At 44.6% G+C, this 18,598-nt stretch overlaps 1 protein-coding gene across 2 annotated transcripts in view; it reads left to right on the top strand.

Moving 5' to 3' along the window:
• LOC136581938 (C-signal-like) overlaps positions 1–18,598 on the top strand; it is an 80,542-nt gene that overhangs the window by 41,575 nt on the left and 20,369 nt on the right. Inside the window, exons 4-5 of one of the 2 annotated variants that reach the window (XM_066582630.1) lie at positions 7,167–7,331; positions 8,713–8,841. In XM_066582630.1, coding sequence (XP_066438727.1) covers positions 7,167–7,331; positions 8,713–8,841 — 294 coding nt within the window. The remainder of the gene's footprint in view (positions 1–7,166; positions 7,332–8,712; positions 8,842–18,598) is intronic. The other variant, XM_066582632.1, reaches the window with a different exon arrangement.

An 18,598-nucleotide genomic window follows, 5' to 3' on the forward strand; every position in this document is an offset into this window, starting at 1 on the left:
CACGTCCTCTAGGCCTACCCCTACCCCTCAGCATGGTGTATTACCAGTAGTGCAGAAACAGAACGCTGTAATTAAATGTGCCGCTTATTGGCCTGTGGTTGGAGGCTGACTTCGCTTACGGAACGCACAGCAGAGCCAGGAAAGAATTTTGCGCAAGCCTGCTGTAACACTTAGCTGGCTGCGTATGAATTAGGACAACTACCCCCAGCACAGACCCAGTACACTGAGGACGGTCACAGGCAGCCCAAATAGATTTTTTTTGCCAAATGTTTTTGGAAAGGCCCACTGCCTATATACACTGTATATGTCTTCTCTCTCTGCGTCACCACTACTGGCCCTGGAGTATGTCAAATAACTGCAGACTGTTGCACTGTGGACTGGAATACAGCGGTGATGTAACAGCCAACACAGAGCCAGGAAAGAATTTTGCGCAAGCCTGCTGTAACACTTAGCTGGCTGCGTATGAATTAGGACAACTACCCCCAGCACAGACCCAGTACACTGAGGACGGTCACAGGCAGCCCAAATAGATTTTTTTTCCCAAATGTTTTCGGAAAGGCCCACTGCCTATATACACTGTATATGTCTTCTCTCTCTGCGTCACCACTACTGGCCCTGGAGTATGTAAAATAACTGCAGACTGTTGCACTGTGGACTGGAATACAGCGGTGATGTAACAGCCAACACAGAGTCAGGAAAGAATTTTGCGCAAGCCTGCTGTAACACTTAGCTGGCTGCGTATGAATTAGGACAACTACCCCCAGCACAGACCCAGTACACTGAGGACGGTCACAGGCAGCCCAAATAGATTTTTTTTGCCAAATGTTTTTGGAAAGGCCCACTGCCTATATACACTGTATATGTCTTCTCTCTCTGCGTCACCACTACTGGCCCTGGAGTATGTAAAATAACTGCAGACTGTTGCACTGTGGACTGGAATACAGCGGTGATGTAACAGCCAACACAGAGCCAGGAAAGAATTTTGCGCAAGCCTGCTGTAACACTTAGCTGGCTGCGTATGAATTAGGACAACTACCCCCAGCACAGACCCAGTACACTGAGGACGGTCACAGGCAGCCCAAATAGATTTTTTTTCCCAAATGTTGTTGGAAAGGCCCACTGCCTATATACACTGTATATGTCTTCTCTCTCTGCGTCACCACTACTGGCCCTGGAGTATGTAAAATAACTGCAGACTGTTGCACTGTGGACTGGAATACAGCGGTGATGTAACAGCCAACACAGAGCCAGGAAAGAATTTTGCGCAAGCCTACTGTAACACTTAGCTGGCTGCGTATGAATTAGGACAACTACCCCCAGCACAGACCCAGTACACTGAGGACGGTCACAGGCAACCCAAATAGATTTTTTTTGCCAAATGTTTTTGGAAAGGCCCACTGCCTATATTCAATAAATATGTCTTCTCTCTCTGCGTCACCACTACTGGCCCTGGAGTATGTAAAATAACTGCAGACTGTTGCACTGTGGACTGGAATACAGCGGTGATGTAACAGCCAACACAGAGCCAGGAAAGAATTTTGCGCAAGCCTGCTGTAACACTTAGCTGGCTGCGTATGAATTAGGACAACTACCCCCAGCACAGACCCAGTACACTGAGGACGGTCACAGGCAGCCCAAATGATTTTTTTTCCCAAATGTTTTTGGAAAGGCCCACTGCCTATATTCAATAAATATGTCTTCTGTCCCTGCCTCACCACTACTGGCCCTGGACTATGTATAATTACTGCAGGGCGCAATGCTCTGCACGGCCGATATACAAAGAAAAAAAATGTGCAGCACTGCAAAAAGCAGCCTCCACACTACTGCACAGTAGATGTGGCCCTAAGAAGGACCGTTGGGGTTCTTGAAGCCTAAAATACTCCTAACACTCTCCCTATAACAACTCCAGCAAGACAGCACTTTCCCTGATCTCTGTCAGAACGCATCTGTGGCGAGCCGCGGGAGGGGCCGATTTATATACTCCGGTGACACCTGATCTCCCCAGCCACTCACTGCAGGGGGGTGGTATAGGGCTTGAACGTCGCAGGGGGAAGTTGTAATGCCTTCCCTGTCTTTCTATTGGCCAGAAAAGCGCGCTAACGTCTCAGAGATGAAAGTGAAAGTACTCGAACATCGCGTGGTACTCGTCTCGAGTAACGAGCATCTCGAACACGCTAATACTCGAACGAGTATCAAGCTCGGACGAGTACGTTCACTCATCTCTAGTCAGTATGATTACAGTTACTCCCCGACTTGCGAACAGGTTCCGTTCCGGGAGCCCGTTCGCAAGTCCGTTTTGTTCGCAAGTCGAACAAATGGTAGTATGGAGGGGATCGCGGGTGGACAGCTCTGACAGCGGTATTTAGAGTGTTAACAGTTCTGACGAGCGGCGCGGCTCGTCGGAACTGCTGCCGCCGGGTGCCCGCTGTAAGAAACAGCCTGCACCCGACGTTCAGGGGGCCCGTACAGCGTCCCACAATGAGATCGCGGGACGCTGTGTGGTTGCTAGGCAGCTGGGGACCTCCTGAAAGGCCCCAGGGCTGCCTATGCAGAGTGCCCATCAAGCGCACGGCTTGCTAGGCGCTCTGCATAGACAGCCCTAGGGCCTTTCAGAAGGCCCCCGGCTGCCCAGCAACCGCGATGTGACCGGACAGGCTTCTATCAGGCTTGATAGAAGCCTGCCCGGTCCCTGCACAGTATGATGTAATGCCATAGCATTACATCATACTGTGCAGAACAGATTGTTCGCAACTAGCGAAATTCGCAAGTCGAATGTTCGCAAGTCGGGGACTATCTGTACTATGGTTTTTTTTGTTTTTTTTGCTGCACTACTTTTATTTTTTTTTTTAGGCATTTAATTTTTTTAATTATTTCCTGCTGCCATCTTCTGTGCACAATAACTTTTTTTATTTTTCTGTCTATATAGTTGTGCAAAGGCTCATTTCTTGTAGGACTTCCTGTAGTTTGTGTTAATACCATTTTGGAATACATATGACTTTTTGATCACTTTTTATTGCATTTTTTTCTTGGAGACAGAATGACCAAAAAAGCCCATTTCTAGAATTCTTAATTTTTTTTTCAGACGACGTTCACCTTGCGGGGTAAATAATGCATTGCTTTGATAGATCAGACTTTTATCTCGGACACAGTGATACTAAACATGTATTTTTGTTTTATGATTTTGATTCTTTTATTTAGTCCAACCAATGACCTGTAAAAACACAGTTCATTTATTACACCGTGTTTACAACACGTGGAAACATACCCTATATGTTACATAAACCTACCCTTAGGGCGCCCACCCACTGGCGTTTGCGATTTTCGTGCGAGAAAAACGCCGCGTTTTCCGCGCGTTTTTCGCTGCATTTTTTGCCGCGTTTTCGCGGCGTTTTCGCGGCTTTTCCATTAATTTCCATTGACTTTCATGGGTGCATTAGGAGAAAAATAAGGACACATATGCAACTGACAGTTCCTATGTTAAAAAACGCAACGCAACGCAAAACGCCAGTGGACAGGAGTACATTCAATTCTAATTGCTCTGCAGAAAAAACGCAAAATGCAAAGAAAATAAAATCGCCAGTGGGTGGGCGCCCTTATAGTGTTGAATCAGCACGTGGTGTGTAACAGTGATTGCAAAATAGTTGCGCAATAACTTTTGTTGTTCTTTTTATTAAGCAAGGTTAATGGCGAGCCGACTGGATTAATTGTATAGGCATATTTCCAAAAAATACAACCGCAATTGGATCACATTATTCGTCATAACTGGAAAACCTTAAGTGGCAGAAAAAAAGGGATATCATATTTGAATTCAGCACACTAAACTTACTATAAGCCGCCTATCTGTTACAAAAATTATATTGGACAGTGTTATCCGCTGGCTGGTATTCAGAGGCATGATGTGGGGGAGGATTCCTCCAGTGGTAATACATTTTGCAGATTTGGACAGGCATCTTAGTTCTACATATTGGGGGTAGTGATCTGGGTAGTCGGCCAGCAAGGGAGTTTCGTAGGGACATCGAACACGACTTTCTCAGGTTGAGTAGGTTGTTTCCAGACTTAAGTAGTAAGTTATGCTTGCTGTGGCGGGTGCAGGGGGGAATCTTTGGAGGCGAATTTTTTTTATTTTTTGGGTGGAGGAAGTTTGGTGGCTATGGGCTCACCTTTAAGACTCCCCTTCCCCCCTTTTATTTCATTGTGGTTGGATCTGGTGCTTATGGTAAGGCCACAGAAGGGATCCTGGATCAATTTTTGATATTCTAGCCTCCTATCGGGGGGAGGGGAGGGCAGGGCTAGTGGTGTCTCCGAGCCAGGTTTATGCTTGGAGGCAAGGTTTGCTTTTTGGGGTTTAAGCACCAGACCTTTGTGGTCCCAAGGACGTCCTCTCTTTATATGAAAGTGGTTAATATGTTTTGTTAATTTGTTTAAATAAAATGGCTACTGTGGTCAAAATATCCAAAAATGAGTATGGTCTCCATGTATCATTAGGGGTATACAGTAATAGGTTTGGATGGGTCACAGTGGATGTGACTCTAGCATACCTGTGTCAAGTAATACTTGCTGACATGCATTGCTATAAAATCTCACAATTTTGTAGCCCATGTGAAGGAGACCTAAAGCCCAGGACCAAGCACTGTATTTACTATGCGCTAATTTATTATGCTTGGTCCTTAATGACTTGGTAGAAGGATTGCACAATAAAATATCAATATTTGCAGATGATACAAAACTATGTGAGGGTGCGTTCACACGAACGTATATCGGCTCGTTTTTCACGCCGAGCCGATATACGTTGTCCTCATGTGCAGGGGGGGGGGAGGCTGGAAGAGCCCAGGAGCAGAAACTCAGCTCCCGCCCCCTCTCTGCCTCCTCTCCACCCCTCTGCACTATTTGCAATGGGGAGAGGCGGAACGGGGGCGGGGCTAATTCCCAGAACTTAGCCCCACCCCTGTTTCGCCTCCTCTCATTGCAAATAGTGCAGAGGGGCGGAGAGGGGGCGGGAGCTCAGTTCCTGCTCCTGGGCTCTTCCAGCCTCCCGCCCCTGCACATGAGGACAACGTATATCGGCTCAGCGTGAAAACCGAGATGTATCACATCTCAGCACCTGAATACTTATTTCTTGTATCCCCTGATATACAATACCTTGCATCGGGGATCTCTTTGACTGCAATTAAGGGGTGCATGTCTGTGCAGCTAGGCATATGAGACACATTATTCTTCTATCTGAAACCACCTACAATCCAAGGGTTTCTTTGACAAAGTGGACCGCTTACAGGATTGTATAAAAAGGATTTTATCCTTCCCGAAACATAGAACAATATTGGATCACAGGTTGGGGGCCGCTGTTTAACTTTCTAACTATAGGCCTCTCAAGTGATCCCAGTATCCATCATCTGAGATACTATACATTTCTTGTATACGGGTTTTCTATTTGGAACCAAGGAATACCAAAATTCCGAGGGTTCCTATTTTTGTTATATGTGTTGTTCTGTCCATTTTTTAATGATCTTTAATAAAGTTAGTTGGTTTTAATATTATTATTCTTCTTCGGTGATTGCTTTGGAATAAATTTGAAGGATAACTGTCCCCCTGTGGGGCTTAAAAGTTTTAGTCACCCCCATTTTGCCATATCTGTAATTAAAAAGTCTAAATCATAAAATAAAAATACATATTTGGTATCGCCACGTTAGTAAAAGTTCGATCTATCAAAGTAGTGCATTATTTACCCTGCATGGTAAACGTCATCTGAAAAAAAATAAAGAACGCCAGAAATGCACTTTTTCAGTCACCCTGTCTCCCAGAAAAAACGCAATAAAAAGCGATCAAAAAGTCGTATGTATTCCAAACTAGTACTAACGGAAACTACAGGACATCCCACAAAAAATGAGCCCTTTCTCTACTATGTCGACGGAAAAATAAAAAAGTTATTGTGCGCACAAGATGACCGCAGAAAATTGAATGAAAATAAATGTCTTTGAAAAAAAAAAGTAGTATAGTAAAAAAAACTATACAAATTTGATATCGTAGTAATCTTACTGACCCATAGAATAAAGTTATCATGTCAATTTTGTTGCAATTTGTGTGCCATAGAAACAAGACACACTGAAAGATGGTGGAATGTCGTTTTTTTTTATTTTAGAAAAAAAATTGTAAAAGCTTTTCAGTCCAATATATAAAATTAATATCCAAGTACCTTTAAATAGCACCATTGAAAAATACAACTCGTCCCTCAAAAACAAGCCTTCATACAGTGACATCGATGGATAAATAAAGGAGTTATTATTTTTTTAAAGGGGGGGGAGGAAAAAACGAAAATGGAAAAAAAAAGGGGCCACGTCATTAAGGGGTTATGGGATAATAGGCTGAACTGGATGGACATATGTATTTTTTTAGCCTAACATACTATGTTACTAACATACTAAGTTATTATGATGGCAGACTTCACCTTGTTTCACTTGTAAAAGCCAAGTGGTTGAAAACTGCATCAGATAATCACAGCAATGCATGGTAAAACAAAGCAGTTTTGTCACAAAGCAGATATTGCAAATGAATGGCCAGCTCTGTAATACATGGACAGACCAGGTCCACAAGAGCGAAAAACACTGCTTGTTAGCAGCAGTCCTTCAATGGGGCAAAGCCGTCAAACAGAAGAACAGATTTTATCTTCAGCACCACTGTGCCCAAATAAATCATCAGAACATTTTCTTTAGTCGGATTTCTCTTTTTGGTGTGAAATTAAAACAAAATTCTGATTCAAGAAAAACCTTCTGATGAATGCTTTAATGACAGTCAGTAGCCATCAAATTTCCTATTCTGTGACTCTTTCACTGACACCAGTCCCAACTCATACCAACTGGGGAACTTCTGTGGATGCAGCCAAAAAACTCATCTGATAAGTGCTGAAAAAAATGTTTTGCCTGCTAGCATAACCGCATCAGGTGAGTGCATCAGCATGAGAAAATGTGGGTTTGTTTATAAAGCAAAACCAATCATGCCTATGATGTGCTTTAATTGTCTCTTTTTATTTATATGGTCTTGGCAAATAGGACATATAGACAGGAGTTGTCCTGATGGGAAAGCCCTCTTAATATGAGATCAGTATAAGTACTGTATACAGGGAAATTTCTAATAGAAATGCCTTATATCCTAACATACATGTTAATTTCTAGGCTTTTTATCCATTGCTGAAAAAATCTGCAGAGAGTAATGCACAGAAAGATTTAGGCTACCAGAGAGCTGTTCTATTGAATGTCTCATCTTTGCTGGGATCTATTGAACAAACCTCATTGACCTTTAATGTTGAATTGCAAGCTATTTCCTACAGAATCAGCAAGGTAAAGTAAATGTTGACTTTTATGTGATTCTAGGTAATATCAAGTGTAAAGAGAACATTGAAGGAGATACTCATTAACTGGGAGCAGCTCAACCCCTTAGTGACGGCCCCATTGCCTATTTACGTCCTAGCTAAATTGGCTTTAATCAGAGGCGTAACTTGAAGCTCCCGGGCCCCGATGCAAAACTTGTAACAGGGCCCCCAGCTATAATGCTTAACTCATAGTACTGGGTTCCCTATATGGAGAGAAGAGGCCTTATGGGCCCCCTAAGGCTCCTGGGCCCGGGTGCAACTGCATCCCCTGCATCCCCTATAGTTACGTCCCTGGCTTTAATCCTAGAGGATGTGAAATCATACATCCTCTTTGGATTAAAGCCCTCTTAGCTGAGGACGTGACAGCTCCATGCTGTCGGTGCCCGCAGGTAGCCGACAGCATGGAGCTGTCATCCTGGGCAGCGGGCAGTTCCCCCCGGCAATGCGATCGGCGCTATCCAATGGATAGCGCCGATCGTAATAAAGTTAAAAAAATGTTTAAAAAAGTTAAAGATTCAGCTGCCCTGATAGATCGGATCCATTAGGGCAGCTGAAATTACTTCCCCGCCTTCCCCGAACTGTGCCGCGGTGAAGGGGTCCTCTGGGACCCGTCACCGCTGTTCTGCCATGCGCGCCAGATGATTGACATCACGCGCATGCGCAGAAGGTCGGGAGCCCCGGTAAGTTTAAAATCTCATGGCTCCCGGCTCCTGAAGGTAGCCGGGAACCAGGAGCCCGTGATGGATAGCGGCGATCACAAAAAAGTTTTTAAAAAGTTGAAAAAAAATTAACTTCACCTCCCCTTATGGATCGGATCCATGAGGGGAGGTGAAAATACTCACCCCGGGCCCTCCACGATGTCCCGGTCCTCCGGGACCTGAAGTCCCCTTCTTGCCAGGCACGCCCGATGTCAATCATCAGGCGCGTGCACAGAGGGGCTCAGGCCCCGGGAGATTTAAAATCCCTCTGCTCCTGGCTGCCATGTGTAGCCAGGAGCAGAGGGATACCAGTGATCATTTAAAGTAGAAAAAAGGTGTAAAAAGAAAAAAAAAAGTTTGAAACATTTTGCATCACTTCGGGGAGGTAGCGATCCTGTTAGCCGCGGCAGAGTATCGTGGAGTGTCTCCAATTGTTTACAATAATGAAACCTCGCATCACACTCACGTGCACCTAGCACGCGGTGTGATGCTGCCACTGGCCCCATTGAAAACAATGGGCGATACGTGGGCACGCCCAAAGTTATGGTATGCTGCGATTTATCTCCCGCGTTGTAGCGCCGTGCCATGCAGGGGGGAAAATGCTCATATGTATTACCCCATTCTTTAAAGTTGTTTAACAGACATATTTAGCTTCTTTTTTTTCCACAGGCAGCTCTGAATATGCTTACTCGTTTACAGGCTGAATCATACAAAAAAGATGGTGTTCTGTGTACAGCTATTCACCCAGGCTGGGTTAAAACAGAAATGGGAACAGAGAAGGTGAGTTTTAAGTTTGCAGATAGTTCCATTCCTTTGAATATGTAAAACATAGTCTACTCTCTCAGAATTAATTCAGATACTGGTAGACTAGAATAGATGATCAATATCTGCTCAGTGGAGTCTATGATCAGCACCACAGCTTTCACTATAGTACCTAGTATAGCTGCTCAATTCCATTCACTTGGCGCAACCCCCAACGATCATATATTGATGACCTATCTTAAGGATAGTTCATCAGTATTAGAGTCCTGCAAAATCCCCTTAAAGGAAACCTGTTATCAACTATAAGCACCATAAATTAAGTTGTGGTGCTTATAGTTTAAGTGACATGGATTACGCGGAGCCTCTTTACACACTCACCAGTCCTCCCTTCCTGCAGTGTTCCCCACCAAAGTCAGTGCACGCACAGCAAGCTTGACTCTTCAAAAGGCTGTGCATGTGCACTCCCATTCATCTGTATGGGAGATGTATGCTGTCATTTTGACATTGCTAAGCCTATTGCATTGTTATGAGGCTGGCTTGAATTGTAGACGCTAGGTTCCACAGATGACTTTGCACAGGCTAGTCTAAGTTGCAGAGTCTAAGGAACTCTTCAACTCAGCCCCCCTAAACCCCAAGAAGGTTTTACTTTGCCTCAGAAGAATCCCAAGAATAGTTGTCAGCTGGTAGTGGTGATGGGTACTGTTGTGTCTTGTCTCCACCAGAAGAATGGGTGGAGACTAGAGATGAGCGAACACGTTCGGCTCCGCCCCTTTTTCGCCCGAACACCGAACTTTGCGAACACTTCAGTGTTCGGGCGAAAAAGTTCGGGGGCCGCCGTGGCAGCGCGGGGGGGTGCGGCGGGGAGTGGGGGGGAGAGGGAGAGAGAGAGGGCTCCCCCCTGTTCCCCGCTACTGCCGCCCGCGCCGCCGCGCATCTCCCCGCCCCCCGGCGGCACCCGGACACTTACGCGCGAACACTGCAGTGTTCGGCAAAGCCGGTGTCCGGGTGCGGATGTGTCCGTAACGGACACGTTCGCTCATCCCTAGTGGAGACAAGAAGCACGCCCACAACTTGTTTGGCTGGGCCCCGCCGTTCTCCCTTGTCCCGTTACCGGCTTCTGCACTCAGTGTCCTCTCTGGCTTCACATAATCCAAGCATTATGCGAGGCCAGCAAAGAGACTGACAGTGGGCGATCGTCTGTGCCGGAGAAGGCAGAGTGCCGGGGGCCAGTGACACTCCTCCCCTCTCCCTTCTCCTCTTTACGGATGCTGCACTGTCAGTCTCCTTGCTGCCATCACATATTGCAAGCATTATGCGACTGCGACGAGAAGAGAGACAACGGGATTTGACCCACTTTGGAGGACCAGGGACAGGAGACGGCAGAGCGCCTGGTTCACTGACAGCGGGGAGGGGGGGGGATAAAAAGCTGACACTGGCAGGGAAGAAGCTCTGCAGCCATAGCATCTGGGGTTTGACAGCGGGAGTGGGGAATGACAGGGCCGACACTGGCAGGGGAGAAGGTCTCCGGGCACTGCAGAGCTACGAGCCCAAAGCGGTGCCACCTTCAGGGTTTGCCTCCCTGGGAGCTTGACCGTGGGGGAAAGTAGTGGAGTGGATGGGGGAACAGACACTGCCGAAACTGGAAAAGCTGATTATCCAGCCCAGCCAATCAAGTTGTAGGCGTTGGTTCTGGGTGTGCATCTTGTCTCCACCCATTCTTCTGGTGGAGACAAGATACAACAATACCATGCTGATGCAGATGAGCAATAGGGAGAAATGGAGTACAGATAAGTGTGTCAGCTGTGGATCTCCCTGCAACAAGGACATAATTAATCCTATGAGTGAATACACTGGTAAAAAAACTATTTAATAGATTTGCTTTCTCCTCATCACCCTCTACAATACCTCTCTTATTACTTTTTAAAGGGCCAACACTTACTTTTTAAAACTTTTTGCTATGAATATAGTTGAACAGTTTTAGGGTTAGTTATACTCTCTTTGGCAATCAGTCTCTCTGTATCAAGCCTTGCTGATATTATTTGCTTTTTACATAATTAGTTTTTTTCCCTAGCTTTCAAGTGCTTCTTTACTGCCTTCTTGGTTTTTTTTTTCAACAATCTTTTTTTTTTATTAAGAAAGCATGTTACAAAACAAACATATCTGCAATGTACATCAAGGCAGATTGATCAACTATGCATAAAGCTTTATACCATTGTGATTGAGACACACAGGTCTCGCATAAAGGCCATTTAGACCCAACAATTCTAGCTCAAAAATCGCTCAAGGTCGTCTTTTGAGCGAGAATCATTGCGTGTAACTGCACGGACATCATACAGTTTTCATTAATGAGTTGTTCATCGCTCTCTTTCAGCAAGCTGAAAGAGAACAATGAGCCTTTTCAGTGACGCGCGCTGAGTTCTCAGCGGGATACCGCTGATACTATTGTTTCAGCTGGTATCCCGCTTGGAGAACACAGCTGGAGTATAAAGAAGACAGCGTTCCAGTTGTTTACTGCATAGCTCGCTCTGAGCACTCAGCTGTATACCAGCTGTGCGCTCCGAGAACACAGCAGCTGTATACAGAAGACAAGCGGCCTCTGCTTGTCTTCTGCATGCCCCGCTTGGAGCACTCAGCTGTATACCAGCTGTGCACTCTGAGAAGACAACAGCTGTATGCAGAAGATAGCGACCCTGCTTGTCTTCTGCATACAGCGTGAGCCTTCATTTACACACTTATGCAAAGTGAATGCTCAAAACTGTCACTCAAACTGACGTTTGAGCAAATTTTGAGAGATCATCTTGCCCTGTAAATGCACACAACGATTATCACTCAAAAGATGTATTTTGAGCGACTTTTGAGCAAGAATCGTGTCTAAATGCGCCTTTAGAAACAATCAATTACAGTGCAAACAGTTTTAAGTACACTTATATGAATTGGCTGTGAAAGGATTATGCTTTGCAACAATTAATCTTGATAATCATTAACTATGAAACATTAATCTATGAACCAGTAAAAGGGGTGGGGGAAGGGTATGTCATCTAGGTTAGTTGTGAAGAGTTTCTAGTCTGGAGATTTGTTATTTATTAGTTGTGGGCGTGTTTCTAAAGACTGTTTAATTCTTGTTTTAGTTTTTTAAACGCTTTTTGTTGTTCATTACTCTCTTTACATCTTTATTGAGCCGCATCATTGTTTTCATATCCTTAACACTTTTATTCCTGTATAAAGTGCTCAGGCTGCATTCCCACAAACGTATATCGGCTCGGTTTTCACGCCGAGCCGATATACGTCGTTCTCATGTGCAGGGGGGGAGGATGGAAGAGCAAGGAGCAGGAACTGAGCTCCCGCCCCCTCTCTGCCTCCTCTCCGCCCCTCTGCACTATTTGCAATGGGGAGAGGAGGAACAGGGCGGAGCTAATTCTCTGAACTTAGCCCCACCCCTGCCCCACCTCCTTTCATTGCAAATAGTTCAGAGGGGCGGAGAGGAGGCAGAGAGGGGGTGGGAGCTCAGTTCCGGCTCCTGGCTCTTCCATCCTCCCCCCCCCCCTGCACATGAGGACGACGTATATCGGCTCGACGTGAAAACCGAGCCGATATACGTTCGTGGGAATGCAGCCTCAGCAAGTACTTAAGATGGTTTTAAAATTTCCCATGTATTATCTGTACTCTTACTTCTGTCAATAGGGTTAAGGGCATCTCAAATCTGATTGAACCTTGTCTTCCTAAAGTTTAGTATTTTTGTGGCCTACCTCACAAAGCACCCTTTTGAAAGACAAGTGGAAATGTATTATATTATGGTCCCTATATCCCCAGGTCCCCGAAACCTGCACCGCTGTTATTCTGTTAGGTCTATTGGTTAATATTAAGTCCAAAATAGCCATTCTTCTAATTGGGCGTTGTACAAATTGGGAAACGTAATTATCTTCTGTTATTGACAGAAACTTGTTACCTTTATGAGATCCGCAGGTTTTGGCTTCCCAGTTTATATCCGGATAGTAATAGCCCCCCCATAATAATTACCTCATTGTGATTTGCTGCTTCATCTATTTGCTTTATTGATGGATTTTTAGTGGCCTTTAAAAAACCCTAATAAGGATTTTATAATAGTTTTTGTAAAGAAAAACCATCCCCATTTCCATTTCTTACGATCCCTTCTTGACAGAAATATCACAGACAGCAGCTATATTTACCTATATACTAATACAAAGATATACAAGTGTAGCTACAAACACCACTTCCCAGCAGAATGCAAACAGGCAGATTGATATATGGAGGAGCACAAGTTCAAGATACTGATGATCAACCACTCACACGCCTACCATATATTGGGGGAGTGGCTGATCATCATGTGGGTTAGTATTATACTTGCACGTACATAAGGCATACAAAAGGTGCCAAGTTCCAATGATACATGTAGTGCACTATGCAGACTTACAACCTATTAATGATGCCACATATGATTCAGCCCAGTGGGTTGTCCTGCAACTCACAGTGATCTACACTGGACGGACACCTCGGGCTTCCCCAGCTTCTAAAGCCTGACTGCTCACTGCAAAAAAACTATAAATACGAGATATTTCTTAATAATTTGGCCAAAGTATATATGCTCACAAACCCACGATAATAGTCCTTGTTATCTTCTGAGTCCCTACACTAACATTTATTAACCTATCACTGCAAACAAATAAAATCAACTCAAATACCACTGCCAGCAGTCATATTTATCTATATACTAATACAAAGATATACAAGGGCAGGTACAAACACCACTTCCCAGAATGCAAAGGCAGATGATCGCTCAAAAATCGCTAAAAAGAGCTTGTTTGATCGTTGCACCTAAATGAGCGCCCATTGTTTACTTTTCGTGCACTGCTAGCTGATCGTTAAATTCAGGTCAACCTAAAAATCGTTCTGCGGTCTTATCAGGAGTTCTCTTTACGGGGAGTGCTGATAGCATTGTTTGCCGTCGAAGAACAAAGGAACTGAAAGCAGATAAGAGGCCTCGGGCTATTAACTGTATTCAGCTAAAAGCTTCATGTGCATGCTAATAAGCTATTAAGTAGCTAAGTAGCTACTTAATAGTTTATACAAAATAATCGCTCAAAGCTGTCACTCAAACTGTCGTTTGAGCGATCTTTGAGCAATCATCACTCCGTGTAAATGGGCCTTAAGGCATACAAAGGGTGTCAAGTTCCAGTGATACGTGTAGTGCACCATGCAGGCTTACAACCTATTAATGACGCCACATAAAAGTGGCAGTGCTATTTGAGTTGATTTTTTTACCTACTTAACAAACTATAAACCTGTTAACTGTCCAGTCACAGCTTTTGTCCAATCAGGTCTCAGTTATTCTCACTATGTCATAAATTATTTTCCAATTTGTGAACCTTATTGGTCAGACTGCTAGTATTATTTATTATACAGTTTAGAAATTTTTGGTTATTTTTTAATTTAAGTGTATCCCTACTGTTCCACATTAATTCCCCTACTGCCTGTGTACCCCATGCCTTGATCCCCCACCCCCTCCCTTGCACCTCCTGTACTATCCCCCCCCCCCCCCCTCATTTGTATCAAACTGATTGTACCTCACTTTGTAATTGTTGTATTGTTTTGCATTTATCTGATGCTTGAAAGCACTTCGGAATAAGTTAACGTTATACAAATAAAGATTATTATTATTACTGTTATGTCAATTCTAATTGTACTAACCCCTCCTACCACTCCACCCCATTCTCATTAGGTATTCCCAGGTCACTGTTTACACTATCTTCACCTCTATCTTTCTGGATGCCCCCACCCCCCCTTACCATTACCTAATTTAAACACACCTGATAGCCATCTTCTCCCCCAGCCCATCCCTACAGTAGAATCTGTAGCCAATAGCAAAGTTACCCAGAAACCCAAATCCCTCATTCCAACTGTTGAGACACTTGTTTACCACCTTAATCTCCCGCTCCCTTTTAGGTATAGTACGTGTTACAGGCAGTATTTCAGAAAATACTACTTTGGAGGTCTTTGCTCTAAGCTTACATACCAGGTTCCTGAAATCATTCTTAAGGACCTTCCACCTACCTCTTATTTTGTCATTGCTGCCAATGTGTACCATGATCGCTGGATCCTCACCAGCCCCTCCCCAATAATCTGTCCACCAAATCCATGATTTGTCGAACTGGAGAACCAGAAAGAAAACACAATTTGATGATCCTAGTCTTTGTGGAAGAGTTGGACAGTCCCCTAGGACCTCAGTTTGCCCATGCTGCAGCACTGCTTGTAGTATGACAATCCTATCAGGTAAATATTCATATTTTTATGTTAATTGCCCACCTAATAATTAAATCCATCGCTACCAGGACCTGTCTAGCCTGCACTGTGCTCCTATTCTCCTTCTTGCTAGAGCACCCCCCCTGGCAGTCAGAGGGCATGTCGTGCTGCAGTAGTGCTAACCTTGTAATGGCATCCCCTCATCTGCCAATTTAGCAAACTTTTTGGGGTGTGCCAGTTTAGGACTAGACTTCCACCTGGCACCTTTCCTTCTACCCTTCGCTTTCACTGTCAGCCAGCTAGCTGCCTGATCATCCAGGACTCCCATACTACCATCCACACCCATATACACCCCAGCAGGTAACTGCTCAGTGAGCAGCAAACACCTTTCCATATTGTCAATAGATCTCAATAGTGCAAGTTGATTGGAGGTGGGAGGTGGACTTTATGAATTGGCTGTGCTGCTGCATTGATTGGCTAATTCATAAATCCCTTCTACAAAAAAATAATGTAGAGCATGCTGCGATTTTTTTTTCCTTGCAAGATGGCATCAGAGAAAACAGCGCTAATGTGAAGGAACCCATTGGAAAATATAGGCTTCACATACATGCATTTTCCCTGCTATTGCATCATGGCAAAAATCGCACGATTTTCTCGACATGTGCAAGTGGCCTTAGCGATGTTTTCTGTTATGCTATCTTGTGGAAAAAAAATCTCGGCATGCTCTATTTTGCCACGATTTGCGTTTTTTTTATTTTTTGTAGCCCATGTTTCCTTATGGAGCTTCCTTGTTTATAGCATCACACGAACTTGCGATTTTTGTGCGATGTGTTTTTAACCTTATTTAAGTCCTATTGACTGCTGCAATAAAAAATGTGCTATTTTTAAGGCAAGCGGCTACGAAGCGATACGAGATTATTCTCACAAAAAAACAGCAATATCACTGAAAAAATTGCAGGAAAAAATATGCGATTTTGCCGCAATATTCTCCCAGCAAAATCACTGTTCGCTTGTGTGAAAGAGGCCTAAGAGAAACAAAATGATCTTGTAGATATTTTTGTTCGTCTCACTTAGAGCATTAATATTTTCTTTTGTCTGGCTAGCATGGTGCCGAACTTATTTCTATTTTTACCAAATAGCGATTTAAATAGCATGTGCAGCTCTGTGATTCACTGGGCTTGGCAAGTTAACTACAAGAGCAGACTGAGGCCAAGCTCATAACTCGAGGCATGCTTCAGCACTACCAACCCAGGACACCGAAGTACGGACAGCGCTACTGATTTCTTGAGCTGTCCAAACTAATAGTGGGGTCAGAAATCAGCTGATTGGCAGGGATCCCAGACTGCGGATCCCTGTCATTCATCTATTGATAACCTATCCTACAGATGGGTCAACAGTGGAAAAAATAGTCCCTTCACACTCACTGTGCCCGGAAGCAGGTCTCCACCTTCTGCTTCCAGGTCTGTCCGACCACTTGCAGAAGACCCAGTGAAAACTGCAGGAGTAGCGAAAACAGGGTAAGCTAGACACAAAGGCTGGGCCTTACACAATTCCACATGCAGATTCCCATAGCGTAAGGCCTGCGATACATCATGCAAAGTAATTGTAACTTGTTGCGGTAAAAAAAGATCAAGGACAGGGAAAGAAGTCCAGAAAGAAGAAGTAGTAGTTTGTTCTCTCTCTACCATGTATTGACTTCAATGGAGGCCTTCAGTGTGGAATTCATGCTAAAATAAAGCAAGCAGCAATCTTTTTTTGCTCGCAGAATATGCACTTCGTGCTCGTGAATGAAAATACATGCCTTTCAGTGCCTGCGGTTTACCGCGGATCTTCCGTGTAGACGCAGATCATGGAATCCACAATTCAAGTCCATTCATGTGAGCCACGACTAACAGCGAAGGGCCAACGAGAAGGGGCAGGTACACCGCTATAAGTCATTCTTATGTGTTCTACACAATGCAATGCTTTCCCATGCTTTATTCAGACATTGCAAAGTGTCGCACACAGGAATAACTTGTAGTGCTGCGCTCACCCTTTCCCGCTGGCCCGTCACTGTTAGCATCTAGCTTACTACTCTTGCCCTGCTTTTGCAGCTTTCACAGGTTCATCTGTAACAAGCCGACAGAGGCAGATACACTGATATTGAAGTCAATCTGCCAGCCCAAAGCAATTACTGAGGAATTGGTCCAGGGGGCAAATATTCCCCAACCCAGCCTGAGCATGCAAGTGACAGGGTATAGGTAGTGAAGGAAAGAGCCAAATATGTCCCAAAGACCATATCTGCCTAGGAGATATGGTGATACCACAAACAGAAATGGAAATATTCAAGTTGAAAATATCCAAGAAATATTTAGGTTGGTTAGTAGATTGTGGGAACACAAATAATTCAATTTTTAAAAGCTTAAAGGGGTTGTCCCGCGCTGAAACGGGTTTTTTTTTTTTCAATAGCCCCCCCGTTCGGCGGGAGACAAACCTGATGCATGTATTGAAAAAAAAACCCGGATAGTACTTACCCGAATCCCCGCGCTCCGGTGACTTCTTACTTACCTTGCGAAGATGGCCGCTGGGATCTTCACCCTCGGTGGGCCGCAGGTCTTCTGTGCGGTCCATTGCCGATTCCAGCCTCCTGATTGGCTGGAATCGGCACACGTGACGGGGCGGAGCTACGAGGAGCCGCTCTCCGGCACGAGCGGCCCCATTCAGAAGAAAGAAGACCGGACTGCGCGAGCGCGTCTAATCGGGCGATTAGACGCTGAAAATTAGACGGCACCATGGAGACGGGGACGCTAGCAACGGAACAGGTAAGTGAATAACTTCTGTATGGGTCATATTTAATGCACAATGTACAATACAAAGTGCATTAATATGGCCATACAGAAGTGTACACCCCAACTTTGTTTCGCGGGACAACCCCTTTAAGCTTTAGATAGAGAGATGATATGGTGTTAGAGACAGCAATCACTGGCATTCTATAGTAGCGAGGGTGTAATGTCATGAGAAGAAGTGTATAGTTGGGCGTTGTCAGCATAGAGATGGTGCTGAAAGCCAAATCTGCTGAAAGTTTTCCAGTAGGGGCTATGTAAATGGGAAAAGAGGAGAGGACCTAGGATTGAACCCTGAGGAACCTCAACAGCAACAGTAAGAGGAGAAGAAATAGAGCCAGCAAATGAAAAATTGAATGAGCAGTCTCAGAGGTAGGAGGAAAACCAGTGTAATAGGTTAACAGGTTGCTAGGGTAATGAACAGAAAATGCATCAAAATTTGTGCTATATTATTGTGTGTTCAAAAGATTGTGGCAAATTTTGGCACAGCAGAACAGAGCATGTCAAAGAACGCTTAATGGTTGGATGAGGGAAGCACATAAAAAAGGTCAATTTCTCGCTGCTCAACAGCAGAGCACAGCTGCTGAAAGAGGACAGTGACCGGAGATGGCCATCTGCCTGTAACCAAAAGGGAGAGAGAGTCAGAACTACATCCCCATCTCAGTGAGGCAGAGGCATCTGGACTGCAATAAAGA

Source organism: Eleutherodactylus coqui, chromosome 11, assembly GCF_035609145.1.
Source record: "Eleutherodactylus coqui strain aEleCoq1 chromosome 11, aEleCoq1.hap1, whole genome shotgun sequence".
Taxonomy (NCBI): domain Eukaryota; kingdom Metazoa; phylum Chordata; class Amphibia; order Anura; family Eleutherodactylidae; genus Eleutherodactylus; species Eleutherodactylus coqui.